This window comes from Zea mays, chromosome 4 (genome assembly GCF_902167145.1).
Source record: "Zea mays cultivar B73 chromosome 4, Zm-B73-REFERENCE-NAM-5.0, whole genome shotgun sequence".
Lineage (NCBI taxonomy): Eukaryota > Viridiplantae > Streptophyta > Magnoliopsida > Poales > Poaceae > Zea > Zea mays.
In genome coordinates, this window is record NC_050099.1 from 157071561 (window position 1) to 157088875 (window position 17315).

Here is a 17315-nt window from a genome sequence, read left to right on the forward strand (position 1 = left end):
GCAGCCGTCTCCCACATCTCCCAGGCTGTACCAGTCGTGTCATCCAAAATCTCACAATCAGAGCCATCATCAGTGTCAGAGTCCCATCCTTTGGTCAAATTGCTCTCAGAGCTGTCATACGAGCAATCAAACCCATATCGGTTCCTAGGAGAACCCCGGCCTGGGGTCATCGCTACTGGAGACCCAGAGGCACGGGACATGCTAGGACCTGCTTTATCCCCTCTGGTACCATATTTCTCATCTTCATCATCATCTATGTTGATCACATCACCAGAGGAGCCACCCCCTTTCCTCGCTTCGGATCCTAGTGCCGCCGCCGCAGAAGCTGATTCTCGTGCAACTGCGTGCTCCATAATGATAACATCGCCATCATCGTCCTCATTGATGACCACCACGTTGCGAGGCGCGGGCTTGTGAGCAGGGAACACCCGCGTTCGCCGGTCAGCGTGGGCCCCTGCTGAGGAGTGAAGCTGAACCGTCCCCATGACATGGCTAGTCCGGGGGCCCAAGACCGAGACGATCGCTGCTGCAGGCTGGCGGCTATAGCATGCCAAAACCCGCGAAACCCGCGACAGACTCAGGGTTCCACGGTGATCCTGCAGGGAAAATGACAAGCTTGTATATTCAATCGAATGCGATGGGGAAATGCGCAATCAGGAACCCTAAATCGAAGGAATGGGCGTGAAACAGCGGCGAAAAAGAGGAGACTTACCGTGGTAGCGACGTCGGCGATTAGATTCGGGGAGGAATTGAATTTGGGAGACAAGAACCCAAATCCGCCGCCGCTTTGTCCTTCCCGCCGTCGCCGGTGAGGCGAGAGCCGTGCAAGATGAGGTAGCCGCCGCCGTCCAGCAGCTGCCGCGACACCCAGACGCAACAAGACGAGATGACCGGCGCGGCGCAGTAGATGGCGAGGAAGACAACCACGACGGCGGTGGCTGGAAGAGGCGGGCCCCACAGCCGCGCGCGAAGGTGGGCCCGGCGTTGGCGCAAGGAGGAGAAACGGCGGGATGGATGATGAGCGCGTGGACGAGGAGCTTGCGGTGGAACAGAGGAGGAGCCCGACTGCGACTAGGCGGCGGAGGCCTGGGCGGACGGATCCTTGAGAAGAAGCGGACCGACGAGAAGTTGGAGAAAAACTCCATTCATACGCCTGCCCGAAGTACCAAGTGACGCCTGCCACGGTAATGGTGGACCTTCCATGGCGGTGGGGAGGATCGTGGGGCGCGTGGGCGTTGATTGCGGCGGCCGTGAGGAGGATCGTGGGTGGGGGATCCGCGTGCGCGTTGATTGCGGCGGCGGTGGAGAGCGCGGGCGTTGAACGGAGGCAGAACCGTGCGCCTGTGGACGCCTACGCTAGAGACTTAAAGAGTAGTAGAGACCGTACCATATATATATTGTCGTCCTAGCTTCTAACTTTCAATATTAAATTGAGTAACCAAATATGTATTAACTTACAGATTTATAAAACCCTTATTATAATAAAATAGCAACAGACATCATTATAAAAACAATTCATCATCTATTCCACAAATATGTAACATTTTATTGCACAACACTAATATCATATGCTGCTAGAAAACAAAGTTCACAAAATCATAACCAATAATCAAATATTAAATATGTAATTATGTAGCTATACAATAATGTAAATATTTAAGCCTTGTTCTTTTTTTCCTTCCGCTGTGCGGCTGCGGGCCTACGTCCTACGTGCTACATGGACTACTTGTCACCGCACTGCCCGCCCATGCCCATGGGTCGGACACTCGGACTCGGACGCGGACGGCCGTTCGGCGGCTCCCCACGGGCGGGCGACGCCTTGTGTGCATTCAATGGCTAGACGCACGGGCGAACAAGGGCAGTGATGGTCATGATTGCAGCAGAGATATAGTACGTATCAATAATCCCATTTCTAAACTCCGGCTGGCCTGTAGCCTGTAGGGGGTAATGGTATGAGTATCTGCCATGTGTAGTGTTGGACTAGTAGGGTGCAAACGACGGTCGAAGTAGGACTCTCCTGACTCTATGTAATGAACACAGCTAGCCAGCCAATGGGTATGAGTATTTGCCATGTGTAGTAGTAGTAGTAGGAGTAGACACTACTATCAGTAATGAACACAGCCAGGTGGGAGTGTGACAACCACTGCCACTGGCCGACTTGCCACTCCTACTCTTGCGTCGCGTCCACCGTCCAGCGTGCGGTAGCTAGCAGCCATTCCTACCACATGCCCGCGCACATGCGCGACGCATCATCATTAACCCACAAAAGCCCCACCGGTGGCCGCGCCTGCGCCCATGGGCCATGGCTACCTAATCTACTGTGCTTGCTTGCGTGTCGTGGACTCGTGGTCGTGGTACCCTGGTGACAGTCCTGGTATGTGCCCGCGCACATGCATGTGCCATCCCATGTATCCTAATTCCTATACTCTATCCGTCCTAAATTAGTAAGTATTTTAACTCTTGTTTTTTATGTTTATATTCAACTCTGTGTTTGATGATGATGAATCTAGACACGTATATAAGAGGTGTTTGGTTTATAGGGACTAATTTTTAGTCCCTACATTTTATTCCACTTTAGTTACAAAATTATCAAATATAGAAACTAAAACTCTATTTTAGTTTCTATATTTATCAATTTATATACTAAAATGGAATAAAATGAAGAGACTAAACATTAGTCCCTAGAAACCAAACATCCCCTAAAACACATACATCAAACATTGTGTAAATCCATTAAAAAGTCAAAACGAACTCTGGACAGAGGGAGTACGTCGTGACCGTGATACAAGGATATGTCTGAAAGGATAACTTTTGATACAAGGATATATCTAAAATGATAAGCTTTTAAGTTAAACCAACACTATCTCCATAAATAAGAAAATGAACTACCATACCTGATCCTGACACCGAGAGATGGAGTATGTATAACTGTCGTCGGCACCGATCTCACTGTATTTTTCGCCCCCGGAGGTTCTCGCTTCTGGATGAAATACGTACAAAAGTATCGACATACCTCCTGGCTCGTCCGCATAGGCGTGACACAGATATCGTGTTTGGTTGCATGGACATGGAAGTACGAAAGAAGGTGGTTGCATGGACATGGAAGTACGAAAGAAGGTGGCTATAGTTTCTATAGTGTTTGTATGAGAGTCACGTAGATGCGAGATAAACATCGAAGTAGTTTTAATGACGGCGTTATCATCCAAAAAGTCGAGAAAACGATGTCGGTTTAATCTCATCCTACTTTGACTTCAAACCAAACACATAAAAAGCAGGATCTATTCAGCTTAAGATTCTTTTTTGTTGAAAAGATACCACCGCGCCGCGCCGCGCCAGGCGATCGAAACAGGTCAAGAGCTAGCGGATCTTCGTCTCATCGCTTGATCACGCGGGATGAGTGAAGCAAGCATGGTTAGCGATAAAGGACAAATGACCAACGCTGCAAATGTTCCAGACTCCACTAGGGTGAAACAATCACGCCCACTCTTTGGCTGTCAGCGTGCGGTGGGTACGCACATGGCACCGCGATCACGGGATACTACAACGACGTCGACGACAAAAACACTACCGTTTTATACGCGTCTGGAAAGGAACATTCCACGATTTTCTCTGTAACGTGTTATCGAAATACAACACGTACCCTGTTCACTAATATCACTACAAGCATTTTTACATATTTTCAGGGCAGGTACTCCACGATCGTACGTTTCCACTTTGAGGAACAAACTCAAAGACACACAGTCTAGTAGTGATGCTTGTTCATCTAGCAGCGATGACCACCACCACCACCACCTCTGCTGTCTGCTCCCGGTGAAACTGTACAGCACAGGGGTTCAAACCGCCCACCACGAAACACGTTGTTGGGTTCATCATCTATCCTGGCTGGGGGGCAGGAGGACACTTTTCGCAGACCGATCAACGCAGACACTCAGTATGTATGTATAGTCGCCAGTCGGTCCTCGCATCCATTCACCGCGCGATCTCCTGGAGCCTCTGGAGTACCTGCCTGGCGCTGGGTCTCAGCGACGGCGACGGGCTGCAGCACGCCGTGGCCAGCTCGAAGAACGCGCCCAGGCTCCTCTCCTTCCCCGCCCCGCTCCTGCACTGCCTAGCAAGCCCAGACGAGCCGAACGCGTCGGAGATCTTGCGCTCGAGGACCAGGTTCTTGAAGGAGGAGGAGGAGGAGGCAGGGAGGAGGAGGATGCCGTCGCCGACGCCGTCGCCGCCCGCGGGCGCGGTTGCCAGCAGCTCCAGCAGGACCACCCCGAGGCTGTACACGTCGCTCTCCCGCGTGGCGTCCCGCGCCTTGGCCAGCTCGGGCGCCCCGTACCCCTGCGCCGCGGCGGCCTCCAGCGCCTCCTGCGCCGCGGCGGGGCTCAGCAGCAGGTGCAGCCCGTAGTCCGACACCCTGCACTCGTCGTAGCTGGCGTCCAGGAGCACGTTGCTCGTCTTGAGGTTGCCGTGGACCATCGGCTTGTCCAGGCCCGTGTGCAGGTGGTCTAGCCCCCTGGCGATGCCGATGGAGAGCTTGCACACTATGCTCCATCTTTGCGACTCCGCGATCCCCTCTGCGTGAGTGGAGAGTAACATTAATGCGATTAGCTAGCTACCGGACCCATTCGAAGCTTCGAGCTAGCTGCTGACAGCCAACAAAAGTTGCATTTTGGTACGTGTTGCATATATAATGAGGACGAACAACATATAATAGCAAGAACATGCACATGGTATCGGCACAATGGCGGCCCCCTGCTGGGACATGTACTACTCGTATAATGTGGTAGGGCATTGTGCTCCGAGATCTCTTGCTTTGACGGTGACCAGAGATGATCTCGCTAAAAGTACAGGTTGAAGCATCAAACCTGTCAACAATAATTGTCCAACCAAGGACAGAGCAAAAGGTACTTTGAAATGCAACGCACAGCATAACTGCTGGAAAAAAAGAAGAAGAAGCGCTTGAACTGCAAATGCAGGCGAGAGAGAGGGCAACGCTTTGAAATGCAACGCTTGAACTAAAAAAGAAGAAGCCAAGAATAATGTGCAAAATCAACCGACCTTGCAAGAAGCGTTGGAGCGAGCCGGCGGCGTAGAAGGGGTAGACGAGCAGCTTCTCGCCCCTGGGGCCGACGTACACCGCGCGGAGCGGCACGAGGTTGGGGTGGCGGACGGCGCCGATCCGCCGCGCGGCGGCGGCGGCGAAGGCCTCGTCGGCGCACGCGGGGCGCACGAACCTCAGCAGCACGGCGGCCTCCCCGGAGCGCACGGCGGCGCGGTACAGCGTGCTGTGCGCGGACTTGGCGACGACCTCCCCGGGCGCCTCGAGGATGGCGGCCACCGACAGCGCCTCCCCGCCGGGGAACCTGAGGAGCGCCGCCTGCGGGCCGGCGAAGGCGCCGAGGTACGGCAGCGCGACGGCGCCGAGGCGGTCGGCGATGGGCGCGAAGTAGGGCAGCACGGCGCCCCCGCCGGTCGGCGCGCGGCGGCAGCGCAGCCAGGCGGGCAGGTCGAGGCGCAGGCCGCGGAGGCGCGGGCGGAGGAAGCGGTAGAGCAGGTAGGCCAGGAGGATGCCGCCGATGGGGAGCAGGATGGTGTTGCTCCGGCCCGTGCGCACCGGCTCCTGCGACGGCGTGTCCGCTTCGGCCGCCCCCGCCATCTCCATCTCGCGCGTCCGGCTCCGTCCGTCCGTCCGGCTTTCCTGTGCTCCGTCCGTCCGCTGGCTCTTCTCCTCGCGCGGAGGGAAGGCAAAGGCAAGGCAAGGCAAGGAGCTAGCAAGGAGGATACGGGCAGAGCAGAGGTGTTCTTGTGAGAGATTCTTGTCGCCTCGTCTCGAGCCTTTTATCACTGCTGTGGGTGCGACTGATGAGACTGACGTGCGGGGAGAGAGAGAGAGAGGGTAGCTTCCTGCTTCCTATTGTTCTTTGTTGGCCACCTTTTCTTTTCGAGGGGCTTGGCCTTTTCCCTTTGGAGATTAGCTTAACTGCTTAAGGACTAGAGCAGGTGTGCAGTGGCCACACATCTCGCTGAGCTTTTTTGCCGCTTTTCTTCCGTTAGAAATTTGGCAGCCCGGGGGACCGACACGGTGGCTGGTGGCGCACCGGCAGTTGGGGTTGGGGGTAGGGCGTGCGTGCCGGGTCGGGACGGGACGGGCGGACGGAAGGTATCCTATTCCCATCGCGGCGTACTACGTCCATTGGGGGGGGGTCTGGTCTGCGCAGATGGGTCATGGGTGATTCGGTGATTGCATACGTACGTACGTACGTCTAATCTCGTGGAACAGGCTCCATCCCCGCATTCGTAACCACCACTTCCATGCTCAGTGTGACGAAAGTATGGATGTGTCCCAGCTGTTTCTCGGTAAGCGCTAGCTCCATGTGTTAGGCACGCTGCTGTTGGAAGGTCACGCTCTTCTAAAGCACGACGGCTACACAAGCATACACAAGTGGATACACACAGCCACCGCGTGCATTGCTCGAGAATACGTACGTACGTGCGTCCATGCACAGCGACGATGCTTGCCGGTACACAAGCCTTGGAGCCACCACGCCTGGCCTGGACAGGTCATTTTCTGTGTTTGGTTGGTGCGTAGCGTTTGCTGGGATTTTCCTCGGAAATTTTATTCATTTCATTTGATCTCCTGCATCGCTGCATGCATGCAAGCATCAGAAAACTCCGACGAGCCGTGTTTTGTGCTTGTGCATGTCGTGCGGACCGTCGTCTCCAGCGAAATCGCAAAGTTTTTTTTTCCCTTCCTGCAGGACGTTAGGTTTGCTGTTCATCCTAACTCCTCTCCTCCCAACTCGATCCCAAGTGGCCAACTGCCAGACATGAGAGAAATCTATAGAAATGCACTGGGAAAACAAAAGAGCAGTGCTCAATATGCATTCATCTAGAATTCTAGACCATGTTTCCGGTCCGACTCCCTGTCGAAGAAAAAAAACAGTAGGAACTTGTTTGGTTAGCTCTCAATCCATGTGGATTGAGTGAGATTGAGTGAGTTTAAATTCCAAACAAGTCAAAGTTCTTTCTTAATTTTTCCAATCTCATCCAATTCATAGGTAATAGGATTAACCGAACAAAGACCTAAAACGATACAGAAAACATGTTTCCGGCTCCTTGTTGAAACCGGAGCAACAACCCAAAAAAAAAAAACAGCAAAATGATACAGGAAACATGCTGGTGTCATAGACGTAGATGAACAAACTACTGCTGCGTTCTCCCTTCGTGCTGGACCAGCACCAGCAGTGGTATTTGTAATTTGTGTGTCGGTGCATGCTCAGCTCAGGACTCAGCAGAGCATGCACACGCCACGCCATGCATGGCCGCCCAGCTAGTGCCTCTGGAGCCTGATCTGCTGCCTGAACTTGGCGATGAACTCGTCGGCCTTCCGGTCCACTTCCTCCTCCCCGCCCGCCTCCGCCTTCTCCGCCAGCTTCAAATCCACAGGCGTGCCGTCGCCATCGCTGTCGCTATCGCTATAGCCACTGGCACAAGCGGCGAAGTCGGCACGGACCGACGACCTTTCTGACGACACGGGTGTCATCTCGTCGGACGACCCGTCGTCGGCGGCGGCGTCCACATCCCAGTCGGTGCTGGCCTTTCTGAAGAGCGGCCGTGCAGGCTGAGAAACGCCCCGGTCGTCGTCGTCGTCAAGAGCAGAGGGCGGCGGCGAAGGGACGGCGCGCGTGCCGGCCCTAAACCCCGAAGACGGAGACGCAGCACGGCTATCCGTCGTCTCCTCACCGAAACCATCGCTGGCATGGCCGCCGGCGGTTTCGGACTCCTGCGCCACAGGCGCAGGCGCAGGCTTCAGCCTCCGCACCGGCAACGAAAGCGGCGTCTCTCGTGCGCCTTCTTCCAGTTCCAGCCCGTAGTCGTCGTTGTCGTCGTCGTCGCTCGGCGCCGTGTGATCCGCGATCACGACGAGGGGGGCATCGGGGTGGCACCGCGCGCTCCACGCCAGTGAGCTGTCCTTGTTGCGGCCGTCGGCGTCGCTGTTCCTCTGCGTGAAGACGCCGAAGGAGATGACGGCGCCGAGGAGGAAGAGGTGCGGCACCTCCCACACGGCCTCGGCCAGCGACGGCAGCAGCGCGAGGAGGCCGACGGCGGCGGCGGCGAGAAGCACGGCCACGGGCACGGGGCCTGTAGCTGTAGGGATCGGCCGCCGTGAGGCATGGCTGGTTTGCATGGGACCTGGGGCTACGCTGGCCATTGCGCGCGGGGAGCGAGCGAGAGGGCGCTACAGCTCAGGTTCGTGCTCGTGCGTGTGCATGCACGCTTCCCGTTCTTGTGTTGTGGTTTTGGGATAATAGGATCGGCGGATCGCCGTGGTTTGGCTGTAACCCTGGCTGCGAACTTGGCCGTTGCCTTTGCTTTGGATTCCTTGCTTTGTGGCCAGGCGATAAAGCACGCGGTGCCCGAGGCGAAGCTTGTCTGCAAAGCAACAGTGGAGCAGGAGGGGCGAGACGATGATGATGATGCGGCGTGGTTTGGGTTTGAATGGCTGCCGGCGGGCTCGCAGCAAGCTTGAGTCCGTTTCGGTATAATCACATCATGAATGTACCATGGGTGTCTTAAGTTATGTCTTACCGTGTGTCTAGGGGATGAATTTAAAGAAACTCAAGACATGTATATTGACGAAGATACAGTGTCTTAGCTCTACGTTCGAGACAGGAGACTAACTGATTGACCACTTTAATTTATTGAATGCTCTGATTGGTATAATGAATATGGTAAGACACATGTTTTAGACATGACCACTGTATTAGTTGTGTTTTAGCTGTGTCTTATACTTGAAGTATCGTGCAGCAGTGTCTAGGTTATACGTGCCCTCACACGGCACGGTTGACACAGTTCGGATGAAACCAGAGTACCAGCTGACCAGCTGCATGATGCAGATCTGGTTAATGAATTCAAAAACCACAGTATGATGTCTTTGTTTTTTCGTGTATCCGGGCATCCGGCTAGTTGTCTCATGGCAAAAGACAATGATCGCGTCCTCGAGAGCAGCGGGGACAAGAATTGAGAGAAAAGAAAGAAAGAAAGATGCAGACTTGCTTTGGAACAAAGCGACACTGGACACGACGGCGCGAGCGCGAGCGCGAGGCAGTGTCCCGCTCCCGCCTCGCCGATTCGTCTGGCAACACACACACTTGCTTTACCCAAGGCACCGACAGTCGCAGTCTGACCATCACGCCGCCGGCCGCTTTGTCTTGCTCCAGCAGACAATTCATCCACAATTCCACGTATCCGTGGCAACGATTCTCCACTTGCACAGGCACCAGCGCCATCATTCTTCATCACTCCACATCATGGTTCGTGGATCTGTGAGTCTCATCTCTCAATTCCTGTATGAGTCCAGGTATTAGTGATCTATCAGCCGAGCCTCGATTGAGTTCTATAACTAATAGTTAGCTGTCCTATTAGCTACCTCATTTGAAAAGATCATATATCGCGGTTACGGGTGTACTATCACTATAGATATCAACGATGTTAGGTTGCAGTGAATTTAGGGCATGTTTGATTCACTGCCTCACTTGCTACAATTTATTACACCTAATGTTATGGTTTGACCAAGTTAGACATGCGTTTGGTCTCGTTCGTCAATGACTTGTATAAGTGTGGCAAGATTTTCTTAAACATGCCAGGGTGTACGCGTAGGATTTAAGCGCCTAACCTTAGTCAAATGCGGTATGAAAAATGTGTGGCAATTTTTGATATATTAAGTATACAACCAAACAAGCCCTTAATCCATGGGTGTTATCCCGGTATGGATCTAATACCAGCCCGCGTTAAAAATAGTTGTTCGTTTAATCCACACATGTTTGCAAAACCAACCCAATCCACATGAAAATCCTCAATCCCGGCCTGGAATCGATCCATGAATCAACAGACGTGGAACTTATCCGGCCCGACTGCTCGTGGGTGTGGGAGCGACAACGGCGACGCGATTCATAGGCAGTGACGACGGCAACGCAAGCCCCTTCCATCGTCGCCCGTCGCCATCTTCCCAGCGAACTTTTCCCCTGTGAGTTCGTCCTTCTCTTCTTTTCCTTCTCCTCTCCCATGTCTATGGCAGTGTCCTAGCCTCTCTCCCTCTTGCTTACGCCTCCACCGCATCGCCTGGCACGACACTGACCCCTGACTGCGATAGGTGAGGTGGGTGTGGATAAGTTTGCATTCAGTTTGGTATGGATAAGTTTGCATTCAGTTTCATGTCCTTCAGTTTTTGAATTAAAAGAGGAATTAGTATACATGGCCATTAGGAGCAGCAGCTCTCCAGGAATTGGATAGCAGTATATTAGAACATCTGAAGATGACTAAAATGTTTGGTGGTGTTTCTCCTAGTTCCATATCTTGCGGTATCTTTGTATGGTTGTTGCTTCTGCAAGAGCTGTATTGTTGGTACCTGTGTGAACTTTGAATGGTCCTTTGTTTATTGTAGCCAGTATTGTTGCTTCCATAAAGCTCTAATTTTTTCTACAATGTAGCCTCCCTATTTTTATCTAGCTGTAGGTTATCTATTTATGCACGACAAGTCGTGCTATGTTGTTTATCTGTGCTGTGCATTTCTGTTTTAATTCAAAAATAGTTCTGCTTGGGATTAGCTTAATAGAAACGGTACTACAGTTTTATAGTTCTACAGAACTGAAACATGTACTTCATAGTTCATATTAGCTGATGATAAATGCTCTATCAACATTGAATATTACTAATTTGGACATTCTACTTTTTTGTAGATTGTACCCGCGCCGATTAGAGTTGGAGAAGACCAACTCCCACCGTCTTGGGACCCAGTACCATCCTCGAGAGGTACTTCTTGGGACTCGGTACCCCCTATGGCCCTACCTTTTTTGCAATGAGTATGGGGTTAATGGACCGTATTAGAAAGTGGAGGGAGGAGAATGATGATGATATGATGTTCTTCCCGCATTACATTTGTTGTGTTCTAGTTATCCAAGAGGAAGGAGGGTTAATAAGCGGCAACTGCGATGTGTTAGTGCATAAAAGTGTCAGCTTTGATCTACTGTGATATACTGCGTTCTAGTTCCCAAACCTATAACTATATGCTCGGTACTGCTCATTTTTGGTAATGGCACTTGTAAGGAAAATGGACCCCGGGCCTTTTGGCTAATTGAGTTTTGGTGTTTGATGAACAACACAATCCGTGAACTAATAAGGTTTCTAGTGTTTGTGTTTGTAGTTCACAGGATGCGAAGAGGATTGGACCAAGGCAATGAGGATGCAACACCTCAAATGAAGACATAAAAAGATGCATAGAAGTCCAAGACTCAAGAACAAAAGAAGCCCATAGAAATTAGCAAAGAAACCTGAGAAGAGGGCTGTCAGCCAGCGCCTGGTGGCGCACCGGACAGTGCACAGTACCTGTCCGGTGTGCACCGGACTGTCCGGTGGGACAACCGGACGGTCTGCGCAGAGAGGCCGCAGGTAGGCGCTCTCGGGCTGTAGCACCGGACTGTCCGGTGTGCACCGGACTGTCCGGTGTGCCAACGGGCAGACGGCAACGGTCGAATCCAACGGTCGGATCCAACGGTCGACTGCTACAGACGCCAACGGTCGGCTGACATAGGCGCACCGGACATCTACTGTTCAGTGTCCGGTGGTGCACCGGACTGTCCGGTGCACCCGACGACAGAAAGCTGCTGCTTTCTGTCCAACGGCTAGTTGAGGGTGTGGAGGCTATAAATAACACCCCAACCGGCCATTCTCAAGGGTGAGAGCCCAAGCAACATTCCAATACACATAGTGCATATTTCCAAGTGCTCAAACACCCAAGTGCTTAATAGAATCACTCGGTGATTAGCATAGGTGCTTTGCGAAGTGCTTAGGTTAGTTAGACCGCTTTAGCGCTTGCTCTAGGTGAATCCTAGTTAGTTGAGTGAGTTTAGATAAACCTCACAACCCCTCGGCTCTTGCGCGAGCCGTAGTAATTGTACCGAGTGGGGCGAGAGTCTTGCGAGACCGTGACAACCGTGTTTGTGTCACGGCCGCCACCGTGTACCGAAGGGAACGAGGCCCGCGGCGTTTCGGCCGGAAGCTCGATAGTGGAGACGGCGGGGAGCGTCCGAGAGGAGCCGGAAGCGGAGCACCACTTGCGCGTGGAGAAGGCCCGCGGCTCTCTACGGAGTTACTCGACCGAGGTGCTTGGCCCTCGCGTGGGCTTCCCTTTGCGTAGGGGCACCAACGAGGATTAGTCGGGACCTTGCGCGGTTCCGGATACCTCGGTAAAAATACCGGCGTCATCCACGAGAGTTTGCTTCTCTACTTAGCTCTTTACATTCCGCATTTATATTAAGCATTTAAGTTTCAATCTTGTTGTCATACTTATTTAGTGTAGATTGAAACTTAGCCTTTGCGGTAGAGATAGCAACACTTAGACAAAACCTAGTTTGCACATTCTAGTTTTGATTCTTGCATAGGTTTTGCTCTGGGATTTAATTGTGGCCAAGTTTAGTAAAAGTTTTAGAAGTCCTAATTCACCCCCCCCCCCTCTTAGGCGTCACCCGTTTCCTTCAATTGGTATCAGAGCCGGTTTGGCTCATTTGAAACTTTTTAGCTTCACCGCTAAAAGAGCCGACGCTTTTTAGAGGAAGGGATGGATACCCATAGGCCACCACACTTCGACGGCACTAACTTCCCATATTATAGTGCTAGAATGGCTTGTTACCTAGAGGTCGTTGATCTAGGTGTTTGGAGAGTCACTCGTGACGGGATGAAACCCCTCAAGAATCCCGAGAAACCCACCACGAGTGAGGAAAAAGAAATTCATTTAAATGCTAGAGCCAAAAATTGCTTGTATGAATCTCTTAGCATGGATATTTTTAATCAAGTATTTACCTTGAAAACTGCTAATGAGATTTGGCTAAAATTGCATGAGCTCCATGACGGCACATCCAATGTCCGTGAGCAAAAACATTGCCTAGTCTTAAATGAGTACAATTCTTTTGCTATGAAAGATGATGAGCTTGTTAGAGACATGTATTCTCGGTTGAATCTAATAATCAATGAGCTCAACTCTATTGGCATTAATAAGCTAGGTGATGCGGACATTGTGAGGAAGATTATCTCCCTGCTACCACAACAAAGATATGGGAGCATCATCACCATCCTTCACAACATGGAGGACTTGAGCAACATGACCCCGACCATTGTGATTGGGAAAATCGCGGCCTTTGAGATGTCGCGAAAAATGAGTCGGGGAGAGGAGCCAACTTCCTCAAGACCATATGCCTTTGCATGTGATGAAAGGAAGGGCAAAAAGAAGGCTCCTACTCCAAGTACCTCAAGTGAAGAAGAGGAAGAAGAAGAAAGTGATGATGATGAAGATAATCAACCATGCACATCATCCTCCGAGGACGAAGAGACAATCCGACGCGTCGGAAAGGTAATGGGGATGATCCGCAAGATTAATCTAATGGGTGTGCCCCTGCAGGTCGAGGATCTTCTCTTTAACATTGACAGGAAAAAGCAAAGGAAGAGAGGATGCTTCGCATGTGGGGAGAAGGGCCACTTCAGGGACAACTGTCCAAATATGGCCAAGCCCAAAAAGGAGAGGAGCAAAGGCAAGGCGCTAACAAGTGTTAGAACTTGGGATGATTCTTCAAGTGAAGATGAACCTCCAAGGACGCGCAGCCACCGATCCTCGTCTCGATCATCACGGTCATCACACAAATGCCTTATGGCAAGAGGTAACAAAAGCACTCCATCCTCTAGTGATGAAAGTAGTAGTGATGATGAAGGTGAGGGAAAAGCCTCTCTAGATGAGCTTGCAGAAGCCGTAGAATTTTTTCAGGATGTTTGCACTAAGCAAAAAGCTCAACTTAAAACTTTGAAAAATAAGTTGGTTAGCTCTCAAAATGATTACAAAGGTTTGCTAGAAAAATTTGAAACTTTTGCAAACTTAAATAGTGAGCTATCAACTAAAATTGAGCTATTGGAATCTAGTGCTCCATCCACTGCTACCGATGATAGCCTTATTAAAAAGAATGAAAAACTTAAGGCTAAGTTAGCTAGCTCCCAAGAAGCTATTGAAAATTTGCTAGAGAAAATGGAAATTCTTAGCATACACAATAATGAGCTAACTACTAAGCTAGAAAACATTGGTAGCACCCCTGCAGCATCTTTAGTTGAAATACCTGAAATAATTAAGAAAGATGCTTCTACTTCCTGCTTTGATTTAATTGATGATTCTAACCCCTGCAACCAAGTCGTTGTTGAGAATATTGTTGTAGAGACATGTACGGATAAGGTTGCAAAGGAAAATGAACAATTAAAGCAAGAAGTGGCTCGCCTTGGCAAGGCTTTGTATGACAAGAAAGGCAAAGCCAAACAAATCCAACCTCCACAGGATAACACCACTGCGGGAGTGAACAAGCCTATGGAGGGAGAAACTGTGATTTGTAGGCTATGCCACAAGGAAGGCCACAAGTCTTTCCAATGCAAGGCGATGACCGGGGATAAACAAAGGCAAAAGCTCAAGCAAAAGCCATCAAGCAAAATCTCCAACACCTACATCAAAAAGGTGAACAAAAAGGATGCTACTCCATATTTGATCAAGAAGAAAAAGAACGGAAAGGTGATAGCAATCAAGACCAACAAGCAAGCCAACAAAGGAAAGGGGGCCAAACGCATCTGGGTGCCAAAAGAGATAATTTCAACCATGAAAAGCACCAAGAAGGTTTGGATCCCGAAAGGGAAGTGAGTGAACCAAAGGTCGTCGGGAAATTTGGAGACTTGGCTAAATTGGGATGTATATCATGGGATACATCATATTGGATCAAGTTTATTGCCAAGTGGGTTAGTGAAAATTTTAGACCCAAATTTCCCACCCATGACTAAGGTAACTAGTTTTATTGTATTCCTCGTTTTTAGATATGCGTATCTATTTATCTTTTATCTAGTTTACCTTTCTTGCCTAGTATTACATTTGTTATGTACTTTTGTTCAAAATCATGCATACTAGGTAAATTATATGGTAGGATTGCTAGTTTTTAAATTCATATACTTAAGCAAACCTACATGGCTTAAAATGTTTAGTTAAAGCACGGCACATAGCTTTTATATCACTCCATAGTAAATGATGCATCAATTGAAAATTTTGATTTCTACAAAGTGTATCATTTAACTTATATGTGCCAAAGTTTGGATTATGGATAATTTGCCCCTCTTGATATCAAATCAAAGTGCATGTCTCCTACAAGTATTCAAAACTTGTATGCACACCTTTAGGGGGAGGTTACTCTATAATCTAACACCTTGAGACTAACACCTTTTCAAGTCTATTTCATGTGATAGTCTCATTGTAAGGAAAATGAAGTCCCCTGAGAAAGACAACTATCTTCCACTGCAAAATCTCCAAGAACTCTCATGTCTCTCAAGCTCGCCATTGATCTTCAATTGGTATCTTTTGAGACTACATTCAGTATCATTTACATGTCTTCTCCAATATTTGATTAGACTATATTTCATATCATATGCTTCCATGTTGCTAAAAATGCATAAGCAGTTAACTCATATTCTGTTACCTATGCATAAGGGAAGTTAGTCTTTTCAAATCATGTCTTGCACCTCTAATTTTCACATGCTTTTTCCTAAGTAGAGGATCTCTGACAGGGGGAGTATTTCTTCATCTCTAAAAGGGGAGAAAAACTCTTTCCAAAGGAGAATACTCATTTAGGAGAAATAATCTTTTGAGGAACTCCTGCTCATGGTATCTTTCATGATCTACAAGTGGTATCATTCATGGCTTAATTTAATATACTTCTAGTGATATCATTTGTTGAGGGCAAGATTTTATTTACTTCCTACATGCTTTTAATGTCTTCCTTTTCGGTGGTTGATGCCAAAGGGGGAGAAGTTTAGGGGCCAAAGCAATGAAAACTATATCAAACACCAAACACCACCAATTTAAAATTTTATATCTACAAATGACTTTTCAAGTGGTTTTGGTTATTTGGTCCAAAAATAGGAAGTAAGTGAATTATGGAGTTAGGGGGAGGCTTAAGTCCATAATGTCACATTGTGGGGACAATCATGCATTCTAGCAAGTAGATTGCACTTTTTAATTCAAATACTTGTATTATTTGCTTGCTTTGGTTGTGTTGTCATCAATCACCAAAAAGGGGGAGATTGTAAGGAAAATGGACCCCGGGCCTTTTGGCTAATTGAGTTTTGGTGTTTGATGAACAACACAATCCGTGAACTAATAAGGTTTCTAGTGTTTGTGTTTGTAGTTCACAGGATGCGAAGAGGATTGGACCAAGGCAATGAGGATGCAACACCTCAAATGAAGACATAAAAAGATGCATAGAAGTCCAAGACTCAAGAACAAAAGAAGCCCATAGAAATCAGCAAAGAAACCTGAGAAGAGGGCTGTCAGCCAGCGCCTGGTGGCGCACCGGACAGTGCACAGTACCTGTCCGGTGTGCACCGGACTGTCCGGTGGGACAACCGGACGGTCTGCGCAGAGAGGCCGCAGGTAGGCGCTCTCGGGCTGTAGCACCGGACTGTCCGGTGTGCACCGGACTGTCCGGTGTGCCAACGGGCAGACGGCAACGGTCGAATCCAACGGTCGGATCCAACGGTCGACTGCTACAGACGCCAACGGTCGGCTGACATAGGCGCACCGGACATCTACTGTTCAGTGTCCGGTGGTGCACCGGACTGTCCGGTGCACCCGACGACAGAAAGCTGCTGCTTTCTGTCCAACGGCTAGTTGAGGGTGTGGAGGCTATAAATAACACCCCAACCGGCCATTCTCAAGGGTGAGAGCCCAAGCAACATTCCAATACACATAGTGCATATTTCCAAGTGCTCAAACACCCAAGTGCTTAATAGAATCACTCGGTGATTAGCATAGGTGCTTTGCGAAGTGCTTAGGTTAGTTAGACCGCTTTAGCGCTTGCTCTAGGTGAATCCTAGTTAGTTGAGTGAGTTTAGATAAACCTCACAACCCCTCGGCTCTTGCGCGAGCCGTAGTAATTGTACCGAGTGGGGCGAGAGTCTTGCGAGACCGTGACAACCGTGTTTGTGTCACGGCCGCCACCGTGTACCGAAGGGAACGAGGCCCGCGGCGTTTCGGCCGGAAGCTCGATAGTGGAGACGGCGGGGAGCGTCCGAGAGGAGCCGGAAGCGGAGCACCACTTGCGCGTGGAGAAGGCCCGCGGCTCTCTACGGAGTTACTCGACCGAGGTGCTTGGCCCTCGCGTGGGCTTCCCTTTGCGTAGGGGCACCAACGAGGATTAGTCGGGACCTTGCGCGGTTCCGGATACCTCGGTAAAAATACCGGCGTCATCCACGAG

The 17315-nt window shown here is 50.1% G+C and overlaps 2 protein-coding genes across 2 annotated transcripts; both read right to left on the reverse strand.

The window, feature by feature from the left end:
* Positions 1-3607: 3607 nt before the first annotated feature.
* On the reverse strand, positions 3608-5770 carry LOC100285470 (protein Kinase-like protein TMKL1). Its single transcript, NM_001174858.1, has 2 exons — positions 5053-5770; positions 3608-4568 (listed from the first exon to the last, which is right to left on the reverse strand). Exons 1-2 carry the CDS (start codon positions 5654-5656, stop codon positions 3970-3972), a joined length of 1203 nt encoding a protein of 400 aa, NP_001168329.1. The 5' UTR covers positions 5657-5770; the 3' UTR covers positions 3608-3969.
* Positions 5771-6954: 1184 nt separating this feature from the next.
* LOC100381539 (uncharacterized) lies at positions 6955-8432 on the reverse strand. The gene has a single exon (NM_001174368.1). The coding sequence runs from the start codon at positions 8204-8206 to the stop codon at positions 7325-7327; it is 882 nt and encodes a 293-aa protein (NP_001167839.1). The 5' UTR covers positions 8207-8432; the 3' UTR covers positions 6955-7324.
* Between the last annotated feature and the right edge of the window lie 8883 nt (positions 8433-17315).

Bases quoted from the DNA above. Each gene is read 5' to 3' on its own strand.
- LOC100285470 (NM_001174858.1), bottom strand. From the start codon at position 5,656: ATGGAGATGGCGGGGGCGGCCGAAGCGGACACGCCGTCGCAGGAGCCG. The intron at 4,569-5,052 runs GTCGGTTGATTT...CCACTCACGCAG, and splicing joins GCTCCAACGCTTCTTGCAAG to AGGGGATCGCGGAGTCGCAA.
- LOC100381539 (NM_001174368.1), bottom strand. From the start codon at position 8,206: ATGGCCAGCGTAGCCCCAGGTCCCATGCAAACCAGCCATGCCTCACGG.